General features: G+C 41.8%; 1 protein-coding gene across 4 annotated transcripts; it reads left to right on the forward strand.

Annotated features, from left to right (window-relative positions):
* Window positions 1–1,367: 1,367 nt before the first annotated feature.
* Window positions 1,368–15,569, forward strand: ZFAND5 (zinc finger AN1-type containing 5). Of its 4 annotated transcripts, none has more exons than XM_064403260.1 (6): window positions 1,368–1,585; window positions 4,489–4,646; window positions 5,055–5,166; window positions 5,568–5,665; window positions 15,018–15,143; window positions 15,399–15,569. In XM_064403260.1, exons 2-6 carry the CDS (start codon window positions 4,496–4,498, stop codon window positions 15,545–15,547), a joined length of 636 nt encoding a protein of 211 aa, XP_064259330.1. In that variant the 5' UTR covers window positions 1,368–1,585; window positions 4,489–4,495; the 3' UTR covers window positions 15,548–15,569. The 4 variants fall into 4 exon arrangements, with proteins under 4 accessions (XP_064259330.1, XP_064259332.1, XP_064259331.1 ...); XM_064403262.1 differs by lacking the exon at window positions 1,368–1,585 and adding an exon at window positions 1,995–2,153; XM_064403261.1 differs by lacking the exon at window positions 1,368–1,585 and adding an exon at window positions 2,201–2,307.
* Window positions 15,570–15,957: the final 388 nt, after the last annotated feature.

Consider the following 15,957-nt stretch of genomic DNA (forward strand, 5'->3'; position numbering starts at 1 on the left):
TACTGTCCTTCTTATGTGAAAGCCTACAATTATATGCCATAAAGTAGTGAAATGTATTTTAGAGAAGAATCAGTGGGAAAGATGGTCATTCTGTCTTCTGTGGGACTGCACCCAATATATGTCTAAAACCAATGTATCTCTACCAAAATGTTTCAGGAATGCTACACCTCATGTCTCTTCAGAGGGCAGATGCCCTTCATAAGGAGGTGAGCTTACAGTCTTTCAAATGAGTTTCTGGAACCCTGCTCAGATTCCCAAACCACTTATTTCCTGCTGGCCTCATCTGCCAAGTTCTAGGTAGCAATGTTCTTGAAGAATTCACAACATGCAACCAGAAACAACAGCTCTAAAACGATGGAAGCAGTATGTTTCTGCTCTACAATGAATATGTTCATAGAGAAGACTTCTTTAAAAGTGTCCCTTGAACCAGCCACCCATTTCCCCAGACGGCAGCTTGCTTGTTCTGCTGCTAAACAAACAACAGGTCCAAAATCACCATGGTCTTTTGAAGCTGTGGCTTCTAAGGATGCACATATTCTTTTGCTCCTTGGATAAAATCGTAGGGTTACCCTGGGAGTGTCTTCCTTTTATCAGTCCCTGACATTCCAAATATCACAAGTTACAAAAGGTTTCTAGGGCAGTTTTTTGTGAACCTCATGGTATTTTTGAAGGTACTAACCTCTTAAGAGGATAAGATTCTGTCCAAAATGGCATGTAGAACTAGCTCATTATCATTGTATTGAGTAAAATGTGTAGTTATTTCCTTCTTTCTGTTCAGAGAAGCTCTGCTCTTCAGAGCAGTGAAAGAATTATGTTATCAGACAACTGGCAATTAAATTTATAATCGGCAATTTAAATTGGACGTTCTCTTCTGTTTCGGGGCAATGCTCCTGCATTTTTATTTTCCATCTCACAAGGCGCCTGGATCTTGTAGGCAAATTTATGTCAAACAAAAAGAAAGAAAATATCCAAGAAAACTGTATTTTAAAGACAATCTATTTTAAAGGCAGTCTTAAGACTCGACGTGCCGCTGCGAGCCGGCGCTGAGGCACTCCGTCCCTCGGACACCTAGCGGTAAGCAGGCGCTCCGGCAGCGAGGAGCCTTCCCCGCCGGGAGCTCCCGCTCTCGGTGACGTGACTTGGAGGAGAACGGGCGGCGCGGCACCGGGGCCGGCCCGCCCCACAGCGGCAACGGGCGGAGCGCAGCACGCATGCACCGGCGGGCGGGCAGAGGGAGGAGCCGCGTCCGCCGGGCGGGCTGGGCTCCTCCCTCCTCCTCCTCCTCCTCCTCCTTTTCCTCCTCCTTCTCCTCCTCCTCCTCGTCGCCGTCTTCTTCTTCCCCCTCCCCACCCACCCGCCTCCAGCGCTTTCCCGCCGCCCGCCTTCCACGCACGGCGGGTCCCGCCTCGCGCCGCTGCCGACACGGCCGCCGCTGCCGCTGCGGGAACAAAGGAGCGAAGCGGCGGCGGCGCGGCCGCCAGCCCGGCGCCCGCCGCAACCCCCGCTCTCCCCGCAGCCGCCCGGAGCTATCCGCGGCGCCTTCTCCGGCACCCGCCGCGGGGTTTGTGGCCCCCGCCGGGAACAGGTGGGTGAGGGCTGGCAGGCTGGGCTCGGCTCCGCGGGGCCTTCACCGTGGCGGGGTGTGCCCGGGCCTCCTCTTGGGCGGCCTCGTTGCGTTCGGCCTTCGGCGGGGCCGCAGCGGGGCAACGCGGGCGGCGAGACAATGAGGTTCCTGTGTCTGCCGGCGGCGTGGGGCCTGCCGGCGGCGGGGCCGACCGTGACTCAGGCGGTTGCGAGGAGCGGCTCGGCCGGACACCCCCGTCCGCTGCCACCGCTCCTCAGCCCGGCAGTCTCGCGGCTCTTTTGTGTCCGGGTGTCGGAGGAGGCGGAGGGGGTGGGAGACGCAGTTAAGACGCGCGGCACTGCGGGCGCTTGGCAGGGCCCCCCGCTTTGTGTCTGAGTCAGCCGCCGGACTGCACCCGCCTGGAGAGCGCCCTGTGCGGGTTCTGTTCCCCCGTATCGACACTGGGCTCTGCCGAGCGCGAGTGACCCGCGCAGGCTTTGTGCACCCTCCTTTTGTTTTGTTCCTGTGTTTCTCGTATTTATCGTGATCCCTCTTCGGAAGGAGGATGTTGAGGCCATTCGGTATTTAGGTCAGTGAGCCCGTTGTTAACGCAGTCCCGGCTTTTCGGGCTGGTTTCAGCGCGCGTTGGGGCCCTCGTTTTTGTCGTTACGCCGCCGGTGTGGGATCGCCCGGCGGGACGGCGGCAGCCCGGCCATGGCCTCGGGGCCGAAGGGGTGACTGAGGTGCGCGGCCTGGGCCGCTAAGGGGATTTACCCTCCCGTTCCTCCGAGCTGGGCTGATGACGGCGGGGGTCCTGGTGGAAGGAGACCTTTTTCAACTATCTTTCTTCCTCCTCTCGAAGGGGAGCGGTTGGGTGTAACCCTACTCGCCTCGGGTTGCGGGGTGCATTGGTGGATGGTTGCCCTGGGGCGCTGATGGCGGGAGGCGGCGGGCTGGTGATGCCGCATTTTCTGGGCTGCAGGTCGGCACCCGCTCTCCCCGCTTCCCCCTGGAAGGTTAGGGCAGTCGGATTTCGCCGGCGCCTCCTGCGGGGGATATAAATAGGGACTGACTTCAGCGGGCGGCCCGGGCCCGTCACGCCGCCGCCTGACAGGCGGAAGCGCAGGCGCTCGTCCGCCCATGTGACCGACCCCGGCAGCGCCGAGCGGGCCGGGCCCGGCCCGGAGCTGCGGCAAGGGGCCGCTGGCGGTGCGCCAGCCGTAGCGGCGTTCCCATTGCCGGGCGGCCCCTGGAAAATGAACGCGGGTGGAGACCCCGGCCGTCTGTCGCAGCCTGGAAAAGCACGACTTGTTCAGTGTGGGTAGTAACGACTTGATCGTTCCGTTAGGGGCATGCATTCCAAGTAGTGGAAGACTGCAGACCAAAGGAGCTGCTGAGTTTTTAGTTTTTACTGGAATATTAGAGTTGGCACCTAAAGCAACATTTAGTAAGTGGTGAAATTTTAGGGCACTTGGAAATTAAGCAGGTCAGTTGATGTTGCCAGTGTGTTTGGTATTGGTCTTACCTGGTTGGTAACAAAAGGGCAAAAGTAGTCTTTTTCTGTGTTATATAGACATAGGTCTGTGTCTTGTCAAAGATGACAAGATTTTTTTAGATTTCCTCTAGGTGAGTCAGGCTATTTTCTAGCTCCTTTAACTGGTGTGTTTGGCTGTAAAACTGTATCAGAATAAGTGTGAAGTCGTGTTGTAGCCAGAAAGAGTGCTATTTATACCTGGAAGGTGTTATAAAACTATAAATAGTGCAGCTATTTATGCTTGGAAAGTTAGGTCCTGTGACCACTAGGTGACAGGATGAATTTTGCTTGTTTACTTTCTCCTGGTTTTGCTTACTGTGTTCCCAGAAGCTTAGTTTATCTAAAGACACCTATCAGTTGCAGTTGTACCAGGGAAACATAAGTTTACTACTTGCGGTGTGAGGTCTCTTAATTAGAAGCATTTTACTTTACACTGTAACAAATTAACTTTTGGCATTTTTGACTTCTAGCAAGTCTCAGCTGTCAAATATCTGTGACAGTTTCTGAATAGGAAAACAGCAATCCAAAGTTTATACTAAAATGTCTTCAGATGCCATATGTGCAGCTTCTGCTAAATTTAAATTTTAGTGCAATATTATTACATGTCTTCAATTTGTAGCAAATGTATTATTACTGTGTTCCAGTTTTATTGCCCATGGGAGTTAAGGATTTGGCTGCTATGCCCTTTTCTACTAACCTTGCTTTTCAGAGGTTAACAGTGAAGGTGAAGACATTATTTCTAACATGCTTAGCACTAACTGCTTTGGGAGGCTTAGAAGTCTTGACACAACCTGATTAGAAAAGGGTGTTCTTTCTTCTGTAAATGTGTAAGCTGTGTAACAGAACATACTCAATAGTTTGTTATTGTTACCTCCCTTGGAAGAGTGTTGTGAGAGTAATTGTGAAATTAGCCTCAAAATGATGTGAGATCAGCGCTGAAAAAGCAGGACGTTTCTGCTGGAGTCTCTTGGCTCTGTTGGAGTCCAGAAAAATTTGCCAGAACTGTTTTGTGGGTATGAACTTACTCTTATTTATTCTGCATATTCCTATTAGTGCTCAGAAGCTGGTACCTAAGGAGGTTTTTTTGGCTGTCAAATTAAATTAACCTGCACGTGCAGTTCAGTGCTCAGCAAGTATATTGTTTCTCAGTATTAGTACGATGATAATTTGTCTTGTCTTAAAGGTTCGTAATGATGTTACTTAGCAATAAATTGCGGTCTTGAATGGTATGTTAATGTTCGTATAACCCTCTTTAAGAATGGTGATATCACTTGGTGAGGCAGGGTGAGCAGACATACTTAAAATTCTTGTAGTTTTTTTATACTTTTAACCCTGTAATTGATTTTGGTGACATACCAGCTTCTAATGCAGTTTTTGATTTTATTTACAGCATCGAGATGACTCAGGAGACAAACCAGACCCCAGGGCCTATGCTGTGTAGTACAGGATGTGGATTTTATGGAAATCCTAGGACAAATGGGATGTGTTCAGTTTGCTACAAAGAACATCTTCAGCGACAGCAAAATAGTGGTAGAATCAGCCCAATGGGTAAGGTTGTGGGGAATTGTTGGAGGTTTCTGTATTTCTTTAGAAATGAAATCCACAGAGGATTACAAGGAATATTAGAACATTTTCTTGGAGAACTCTGAAAGCTGAACTGAAAGAACAAATATTCAAAGAAAATGCTACTTTAAAGCACAGTAAAGATAAAAATAATTTCTGTGTAATGTGTTTGCTTGGCATTCAGTCATAACTTGCTTTCCCACTTAGCCACTTCTGTTAGCATTTTCTTATGCAATCTCTATTTTGGTTGTTAAGTAAAAGTGTCTTTAAGTAAAAAGTAATAAGCGGTAACATTGAAAATTGTGTGCAGGAAGTTCATAGCTGTATAGGAGACTATTAGATTAATGTGTTTTCTGCAATATGTTCATAACTTGTCAAATTCTTGTTACATAGGAACAACCAGTGGTTCAAACAGTCCTACCTCAGACTCTGCATCTGCACAGAGAGCAGACACTAGTTTAAACAACTGTGAAGGTGCTGCTGGCAGCACATCTGAAAAAACAAGGTAAAATTAAGGTTATACTGTGGTGGTTGAATGAGCTGTGAGTGTGCTGGAAGGCCTGCAGCAGTCGTGCTCTGTTGCAGTGAGTGTCTGCAGAAGACAACAGACCTGACAGGGCTCTAAGAATCCATGTAAATTGAAGTCATTCAGATATTTGGTGTTGTAGTGCTGCAGTAAAAGGAATGTTTTTTGTTTATCTATAGAACTAATTTGTTACAGACTTGCCTGTTTTTCTTCTGGGAAAACTAAAATAGAATAAAGAAGTGTATTTTGAAGATAGTAGAAGCAGGAAAATGTATTAATAGTGACTGAACCAGCACTATTCATTAATGGGTCTGAACAGTTCAAGCTTTTATTATCATGTAAAACTGATGTAAATTACATGTTTCACTGTGCTTGAGCAGAAACGTGCCTGTTGCCGCTTTGCCTGTAACACAGCAAATGACAGAAATGAGCATTTCAAGAGAGGAAGAATTAACACCGAAAACAGAGACTGAGCCAGGTATGTTCTCAGAGTGACAGTGGGCATAACCAGTGTCTTAACATGAGTGCAGGGTTTTCTTTCTTTCTGAGTAGCCATCTCCTGTTGTAGTGATGGTCTTAAGAAGTGTATTTAGGATGCTTTTGAGTACTGTCTCCTCAGAATCAAGAAAAAGGACTAGTTCCAAAACAGCTTTAAAATATATGTTAAATGTTAGTAAAGGATTTGACACTTATGAGGGTGTTTTTAGATCCCTAACATTTTCTTTAAAAGTGAGGCACTCTAAAATCATATTAGGGCACAGTGTTCCGTTCTGAAGTCAAACTGTTGGGATTCGGTATGTTATGTAGCAGAACAATTCCAGCTGACTCATAGCAGTCAAAATGGCTTGTTGTATTTGAAGAAGGGTGCTTAATAAATTCCATTCTGCAGAGGAGTGAAGCTGTTGGGAAAGGGAGAATAGGTGGTTCAGAAACATTAACACAAGTTGCTTAGGGTTCTTAAACTAATTGAATAATCTGTAGATATAATCAATGCATTGTTTCAGGGATGTAGGGTAGTTGCAGCTTTAATTGCTATGTGTGAATTGTCCGTTTAACAGTTTTATTCTCATGCTGGATAGTTGTAGTTGGAGTAGTAAAACTTTGATGTCTAAACTATCTCTTGGAGAGAGGCAGAAAGGGAGGGCAACTTGCTTAACCTAACCAGTGAACAACTAAATTCGTACCAGTTTGTTCAAATGGATATCTTAATGCAGTTGTTTTATTCTTTAACAATTCCAGACTCTTTTATTTAATTACCAGCTCTGAAACAGTTTTAAAAACTAAAAGCTGATGTTTAGTAGGATATCTGTTTACTCAAGCTGAAGGCAAAATCTGTTTCTTCACTTTTTGAAGTCATTGAGATGAAAATAGCATCAGATGCTACTAAGCACTGCATAAAAGTGGTTTTTATCTAGCTATATCTTTGCCAAGATACAGTCTTTGCCAGACCAAAGACTGGTCTGACACTTGATGTTAATTTGCTTAGTGTTTGTACAGAGAGTTTTATCATCTTCATAAGTCATGCTAAGTCAAGGTTCTGTGACACGAATTAAAGTACAATATATTGTGTTTTTTCATTATGTATGGACTAAGAGGCAATTTTTGCAATTATTAAATTTCTGTATCTGATGTCATCTGAAGAGGCTTCACTATGTGACTGAAAAGTAATTTCAGCTTTGCACCAGTATTTATTAACCTATTGTGCTGTGTTATGAAATCCCACTGGAATATGTCAAGAAGGAAATAGGAATACATAAAATGGTAGTAATGCAGAAGTAATGGGTGATTTTACTTTTCTTTAGTTGTCATTTTGCAGCTGCGAAGAAAGTCTTTTGTTATTGTTGATGTATAACCTGTTTTTCAGGTGCTGTGGGTCAGCTGTATAATAGGTCGCACAGCTTACTGTTGATTAGAATGGGGGGGAAAATCCAAAGCAGCTCAAAGATACATAGGAATTGTAGTAAATGGTATCACAGGTTGAAAAGTAAAAGCTGTCACAAGCTTGTGTAGAGATGGCTGAAATACTACCAGAGAACTTAAAATGCCTCTGGCAAGAACTTTAAAACTTGAAAAATCTACCTCCTGAGAAACATACCTGTAAATTCATGAGGCAGCCTCAGCTGCCGTGATGCCCAAGTTCCCTTTTAAGTATTACTGTTTGGCACAGATCCTAGACAGTGTAAGATAATGTCCTTATACTATTCTTAGGGTTTGTTGGACATCTTAATTTAGCAATGTTGGCTGTATTTAGTGGTGCATTACTCTGTGTCTTGCAGGCAAGAGAAACTAGCCTAGACTTTTGATAAAAAATTCTTGATGTGTCTAGACTAGGCAGGTTTTTTATTTTCCTTTTTTCCAGTAGCATCCATTGTGTGTAGGTCTCTTGAGGACAGACTGGAACAATGGTAAATAATTTGCATTACCTAATAGCAACAAGTTAATACTTTCTTTGAGGTATGATTCTCTAAAATAATGCAGTCATGGAGTTGTTACTGAAATACAGTGTAGCTGTAAACATAGGCTGACGCTAGGGACAATTTCATGACCAGATGGTATTAGATCATGAACTGTATCTTCAGTGGTATGAAGTCACATTCTCTTCTGCCAGCTGTTCATTAGCAAAAGACATTTTGTATGCTTCCCTTATGAACCAGAAAGTTTAAAAGAAGGATTATATCTGGTAAACTAATTTTTTTGCAGTCTTGTAGCGTAAAATTATACTTTTTTTGCTTTTGTAATTGAAACAGCTGACTAGAAAGTGGAGAAGGTGAAAAAAAAAATAAACTATGAAGTTTAATAAGCTTGTTTCTCTTGATTTTGTTGCGATTTTGGGTTGAGGTTGCAACCTAGATCTGCCTTCAGAGCAAACCTGGTGCTAAGATAATTGTACCTTAACATCTGATGAAAGGCATGGTAGATGTAACTCGGTTGGAACTCACATGATTGTTTTCTTGTAACTTCTTGAACTGCTCTGGGTCTTGACTATATGCCAGGCCTCTCTGTCACTCCCCTCTGCAGCTGGACAGGGGAGAGAAAATAAAATGAGTGGTTAATGGGTAGAGATAGGGATGGGGAGAGATCACTCCCCAAATACCTGTCATGGGCAACACAGACTTGAATTAGAAGTGTGGAGTTTACCATTAACAAAATCGGAGTAGGATAATGAGAAGTAAAAACAGACCTTAAAAACACCTTCCACCCATCCCCTCGTCACACACCTCCACATCCTCTGTGCCTCCTACCCCAGTGGTGCCAGGAGCCAGGGTTGTAGTCGGTTCATTACCCAAGGTTTCTCCTGCTCAGGGAGAGGAGTCAGTCTCTTGCTGCACTGTGGGGTCCCTGCCACTGAAGAGAGCTGTCTATGAATTTCTCCAACATGAGTGTATGTCATGAGCAGCGGGTCCCTGAGAAATGCTGCAATATGAGTCCATCCCATGGGCAATGGGACTCCTCAAACTGTTGCAGAGTGGGTCACTTTTCTATGGGGTGCGCTTTCAAGGACAAGGCTGCTCCAGCCTGGGAGCAGAGCCCCTCTCTCCCTCAGGTCTCCCATGGGGTCAGAGCCTCCCTTCAGGCACCCCGCTGCTCTGGTGTGGGCCTCCTCCCTGGGCTGCAGATGGATCTCTGCATGCCTATGGACCTCCATGGCTACAGGAGCATAGCTGCTTCACCATGATCTGCACCACAGGCTGCAGTAGAATCTCCAACACTCCAGGTCCAACACCTGGAGCACCTCCTGTCCCTCTTTCACTGATCTTGGGGTGCAGTTGTTCTTCTCACATGTTCTCATTCCACTCATCTCTGTCTGAGATTGCAGATGTGCAACAACTTCTGTTTTTCTTTCAACTTAAATATGTTACTACAGAGATATTATCACCATTTCTGATTGGCCAGAAAGCAGCACATACCAGCTACCAGGGACTGGCTCTGCCAGACATGAAAGAAGCTTCTACCATCTTCTGATAGAAGCCACCTCTGTAGCCTTGCACTACCAAAACCAAGCCATGCAAAAGCAATACACCACTGAAAATAAATGGTTTTGAAAACAAGTTTATTTGAACAATTGTATTGTTTTAATGAACAGCGTATTTTTAGCATTTTCTTAGACTTTTGTAGGTGATTACTTTACGAAATGATCAGCCTCTAGTCAGGTCTGTCAGTGTTTTCAGACACAGTAGTTTCCAGGCACAGACACTGGCTTAAGGGTGTAGTATTTTTTGTCGTTGTTTTTTGTTGTTGTTTTTAAAGGTTTTTTGGTTGGGTTGGGTTTTTTAATGCAGTAATGCTCTGATTTAAGGAATAGTGTTACATGCAAGTAGTATTGCTTATGAAAAAGTAAGCCAGAAATTGAACTGATAATGATATTGTGTAAATTACATATTTTAAAAATACCCAAATACTGTTGACTTCCGTCCATGCTGTAACTTATCCTTTCATTCAGCAGCAGCAGTGTTGGAAGACAGCAGGCAATTGTGATTGGCGTGTCTCTTTGCTTTCTATCAAGCTGTTAAGGTTAGAGCTATTTTACAGCTGTTTGGCATTCAGATTGAGAGACCCTGTAACAGGTTACCCTTGTTATGCTGTAGGTAGAGCCAGTGTGTTGCAGGTAATATTGTAAGATGTAAGTAAGGTAGCTTATGATATCTGGTAAGATCAAGATGTAAGTACGTGATGTTCCTTAAATCTGGTTGTAACGAGTGCCTTGTTTGTTGTGGTTTGTTTTCACACATGGCTGTAGTAGCTTCATCATGTTGCTTGCTGTAAACAGTTCTGTGGTATTAGTAACATTGTCTGATATGATAATTCTGTATTGTGTTTGAAATAATTGGCTTGTTTTCATGTTTCCCATGCCTGCTTAGCTTTGGTAAACACTCCTGATTGAAAAATTTCAGAAATTAGGTCTCTTGTAAGCACTGAAGCAGTCCACTGCATAGAAAAGTGCTGAGGACCTAACTGCTGGTGCTGTGCGTGTTGGTGATAGCACAATATTATTATTACTACTACTGCTATTATTGTTACTATTATTGTACACCATGCATGTCAAATCTTTATGATAACCATATTAAACTGTGTTTGTGTGATACTGAAACTGGGGAATCTGTATGTTGTATTAATGGGGCATATTAATTTAAGGTATTCAATACGCAAATAGAAGAGTTAGAGTTGGGCATGCAGAAAGTGAGTGGCAGGCTGCAGAACATTTATATTCCCACTCTTCAAGGAGTGGGAAGAATGGAGGTTTGTTCTGCAGCCTTTCATCACAGGCACATAGGTAGACATAGAAATTGTAGTTCCTGAGCAAAAGTTTAGTAAAGCATAACAGGCACTGCCCATCCTTCCAGACTGAAATTTTATGTACAAGGACTTTGTTGTCTTAGATTAACCCCAGCTGATAGCTAAGTGCTATGCAGCCACTCACTCAGTTCTTGCTCCCCAGTGCTGAGGACAGATGTGGAAGAAAAAAACTAAACTGCATGGGTTAAGATAAAAAGAGCTTAACAGTTAAAGTGAAGTAAGATAAGCAGTGCTGATGGTAATAACAATATAATTGTAATGAAAAGAGGAGAAGGAGGAATAAACTCCAGAAACTTCACAAGTGGTGCATACTGCATTTAGTCACCACCCGCTGACTGATGCCCAGCTCATTCCACAGCAGTGATTGGCAGCTCCCAGTCACCACCCCCATTCATATGTTGGGAAGTGTGTTTTGTTGTGTGGACTATTCCGTTTGCTAGTTCATTCAGGTTAGCTGTACCAGTGATTCTCCCTCCTGGTTTTTTGTGTACCTGTTTGCTTGCAGAGCAGATGAAACTGAGGTCTTTGTTTTAAAGTAAAAGTACTATTTAGCAACATCTAAAACACTAGTTTCATTAATATTATCAGCATTATTCTCATACTGAATCCAAAATGCAGCTCTGTACCAGCTACTAAGACTAAAATAACTATCCCAGCTGAAACCAGGACAGTTGTGTTAATATACAGTATAAGAATTATATTGTGTCCAGTACTTCTACTGTTGTTTCAGCTCCAGCACTGCAAGAAATGTATCTAATGTATTTTGGATAACTTCTGACTTGACCTTTTCTCTGTCTTGTTTTTTTCTGTTTTCTTCAATGGCGGAAGTTAGCAGTTAACTTCATCAAGTCACAATCCTTAAATCAATTTCTTTCCCTGTGCTTTCAAGAATTTGTGTTATCCTTGAAGTTTAAGGTGCTTAGATTTTATTTTGGTGAATTTTTCTTCAGTCAGAGAAGCTTCTAAAGACTTTATTCTGTTACTTTTGTATCCCTTTCTGGTCACTTTAGATATGGAGAATGTTAGAAAATAGTACTGATTGATTTTCAATGTGTTTTCTTCAATTGAGATTGGATTCATTCCTTTTCAGAGTGAAATCTCTGTAATGCTAATACGTGGGGTTTTTTTAAGTAGCCATAGTTTTATGTAAGAAAGCTACTGACAGCTTTGAATATTCTTTTCTTAGAGTGGTTTTTAATTTCAAATGGCATTCCCATGAGTCTAAGAAGAACTTTATTCTTCAGTTTGTAGAACCTTTTTCATGTAGATTGAGTAGCTGTTGTACTTTGTCCTGTGACTGACTGGTTCCGTCAGTGGCCTTGCTGCATCCTCTTCTAAAGATGTGTCTTATCTTTAGGCTACATTTGAAGGAAATTTTCCAAAATTTACAATGAATTTGTGTAGACTTTTTTAGGTGGCCACCTCCAGTATAGGCTTATGTTAGTCTTTATCACTAATTTGTTAGGATAATAACCATTGTTGGCCTTTATGGTAATGCATATTTATAGTGCCTACAGGCAATCATTTAAGACTAAAATAGTGTTAATAAAAGCCTACCCAGTTCTGAAAATCAGTTCTCCCTGAAGTTTTTGGCATTGTACTAGGAGAACTGATCTGGTAAAATTCAAGTGAAGTAAATGTTTGCAGTTCTTGAGCCAGAGACAGGAGGGGACCATCACCAAGGTGATGGAGAGGGCTACACAGAGCTGTAGAACCATTTGGGTTGGAAAGGGCTTTATAGATCATCCAGTTCCAAGCCCTTTGTTCCTGTGTGTCACTGGTGTTGGAGTAAAGAATTTTTGCCTAACATATAATACAGATCTATCTGTCTTGTAATTCAGAAGTGTTTCCCCTGGTCCTATCACTTATCTGCCCACGTGTAAATCTATTCCTTTGTTTTATAACTCCTCTAAGCTTGGAAAGGTTTCAGTAAGGTTCCTAGAGCCTTGACATCTCCATGCTGAACAGCCCCATCTCTCTCAGCTTGGCTTCATAGGAGAGGTGCTTCAGCCTCCTGATCATCTTTGTGGCCCTCCTCTGGTGTTAACCCAGCAGATTCAAATCTTTGCTGTGCTGAGGACCCCAGAGCTGGATTCAGCACTCCAGATGGGGTCTACAGTAGCAGAGTAGATGGACAGGTCTTGAGCCCATTTCTCAAGTTTGTCCAGATCTCCCTGTCTGGCATCCCCTCCTTCATGCTGAGGGTGCGCTTAATCCCTGTCTGTGTAACTGATTAAGATATTCTAGAGCAGGGCTCCCAAGACAGAGGGATGCCACTCAATACCAGTCTCCACCTGGACACAGAGTCATTGACCACATCTCTCTGGCTGTGTCTATCCAGTCAATCCCTTATCCACCACATAGTCCATCCTTCAAATCCATGTTTCTCCAGTTTGGAGATCAGGATGAAAAAGTGCACGCGTGCCAGTAAGAGCTCTTTTACAGTGGTGAGAAGTTTTGGTGATGAGGAGTTTGATTCATCTGAACACTGTTACTGAGGAAGCAGGTTGACAGGTACCAGTAACCACTATTTTACAGCTTTTGGCACTTTTTCAACTACCTTCTGTGGTGGTACATAAATCATTTAGAGCACTTTGATTAAAACTGTGATTTCTGGCATGAATTTAAGTGAATATCTTGAGGTCTGGAATTGTACGTGTCCAGTTGGATTTTTCTTTTGTGTTAAAGGAAGCCTTTTGTGATGAGCAACTGTAAGAACAGTATTTTGATTTGGATAGACTCCTGATGTCATGGCAGAACAACTGCAGTTTTCAGTATTTTTCATCTACAGGTTGATGAAAAAGGAATTTTGTTCTGAGCTGTAGGGGACAGGGCAGGCAGCTTTTTCATGTTACAAAAAAAACCGAAACAATCAGGTTGTAAATGACCTTGGTTGTTCATTAGGACTGTTGCTATGATGTAGAGGTATGAAAAATATTAGCAGTCATTTGTTCTGCTGCATGAAATTTGATGATGAGTACTGAAGGTTCCCTGTTACTCTGAGAGTTTGTTGCTTATAAGTTTTATTTAGATTATGAAGTCTTGCCTGGGGCCTTTCTGTTACAATTTCTATGACAATGCAAACACAATTTTAAAAAGCAAGTACTATTTGAAAGAATCTCCTCTAACCAGCCATATTTGTATGAAGTTGATTGCAAATATGTCCTTGAGACTTATGTACTCCATTTATTATGAAATACATTTTGTAGTTAATAGACATTATGATAGATGTTATCATACTCTGAGAGTGTTCAGCAAACTTGTACCAAGAGGAGGTATTACAGTTGTGTACAAGTGCCTCTCTCAGGTTTCCTTAGTTCCAGTTTTGGATATGAAGAAGATATAAATTAAAAAAAATTTTTGGGATAAAACACTTTTTTCAATAAAACAGCCATGTCTAAAGACGTCTAAAGAGCCAATTGCGAAAGTACTTATTTTGACTATACCTGCTTGAACACTGAAACAGAATAATTTACAAAAAATACAGATATGCAATGCAAATCTGCATTTTGTTATTTAAATGAGAGTTCTTTAGAACTGTGTAATTTATAGCTGTGTTCTGGATCTGTCACAGAATTAACAGCTGCCTAGGTTCTGTCTTGGTAAACTGCTTTAGATACCTGACTTCACTGCAGAAGTGGCAAAATCAACCCAGTACTATAGCAGGAACACATTACTGAATTTCTTTTTTTTTCTTTTTCCCAAAATATGTTATATATTTAAAACACGTTTTGTTTTAAAACACGTTTTGTTTTAAAACACGTTTTGTTTTAAAACACGTTTTGTTTTAAAACACGTTTTGTTTTAAAACACGTTTTGTTTTAAAACACGTTTTGTTTTAAAACACGTTTTGTTTTAAAACACGTTTTGTTTTAAAACACGTTTTGTTTTAAAACACGTTTTGTTTTAAAACACGTTTTGTTTTAAAACACGTTTTGTTTTAAAACACGTTTTGTTTTAAAACACGTTTTGTTTTAAAACACGTTTTGTTTTAAAACACGTTTTGTTTTAAAACACGTTTTGTTTTAAAACACGTTTTGTTTTAAAACACGTTTTGTTTTAAAACACGTTTTGTTTTAAAACACGTTTTGTTTTAAAACACGTTTAAAACATTATATATATAAATATTAGTTATATTTCCTACAGAGGTATGTGTTCAGCAGCTTTAGCTGTGACAGTATTGTTACTGTTTAGATTGTGTTACTTGATCATATGATTTATTTAAATATAAATGTGTACATGGAATTTCTGTCATGCTTTTCAAGCCTGTATAGATATACCGAGTAAGTGCCATATATTTTCTAGCTGGTTGAAATGTGGGGAAAAAATCTGAGTGCCTCAAGTAGAGTTGGAAGGGATGGATCAAAATCCTTATTTCTGATTCATGTTTTTAGACTAGTGAATGTAGTACTGTAGGCAACAGATGTCAGGGTCTTAGTGGGTGAATTAATCCTTAATGTATACATACTACTGGATACCTCATGAAGTCAAGAAAAGTAAATTTAACCCTTATTTCCTTTGTGTGCTTTTAACAGTTGTTACTCAACCAAGTCCATCAGTTTCTCAGCCTGGTACTTCAGAGAGTGAGGAGAGAGCTGCTGAACTGCCGAAACCAAAGAAGAACAGATGTTTCATGTGCAGGAAGAAGGTTGGCCTTACAGGTATGAGAATACTGTCAATTTAAAAAAAAAATTGCATGATTAATTACTTCTTGCTAGATTAAACTTGGCAAAATTTGTGTTCTATTAAATTTATCAGCTTTTTCACAATTTGCACAACTTAGTAAATCCATTTCTTTTTTTTACTCTGTATGTCATAGTAGGCAAACATATCCCCTTTGTAGTGACTGCACCCTTTAATTAACACTTTAATTAAAAACTAATTCCTAGTAATGCTTCTTCTTTTTCTGTGTACAGGATTTGACTGCCGATGTGGAAACCTATTTTGTGGACTTCACCGTTATTCTGACAAGCATAACTGCCCATATGACTACAAAGCAGAAGCTGCAGCAAAAATCAGAAAAGAGAATCCAGTTGTGGTGGCTGAAAAAATTCAGAGAATATAAATTAATGTGCTTGTGAAAAGACTGACTGACTTTTTTTGGGGCTTTTTTTTTCAATACATCCTAAAAACCATGAAAAGAGCAGGTGCATGGTCATTTTCCTTTCTTTTTGAAAGTTTTACTTCTAGTCCTGTCTGTCTGAATGATACTTCAAATGTTTGAGTGTTAGTTACAGACAGAATTGGATAGATACAGCCCTTGAAAATGTATATGCCCTCCCCAGAATAGATGGATGATCAGAAACCTGCACAGGAATACACATGCGCAGAGGACAGACTAGTTCACATGTGCCAAATAGATTTATGCAATCTGCATGTGTGCAGCAGCTCTGCCTTTTGAGATGTGCATGAGGTATTTAATGTTCGGCTAATGTTATATGCCTGTTTTGGAGAAGGACACATCAAAACAGTTGG

This window comes from Passer domesticus, chromosome Z, assembly GCF_036417665.1.
Source record: "Passer domesticus isolate bPasDom1 chromosome Z, bPasDom1.hap1, whole genome shotgun sequence".
NCBI classification, from domain to species: Eukaryota; Metazoa; Chordata; class Aves; order Passeriformes; family Passeridae; genus Passer; species Passer domesticus.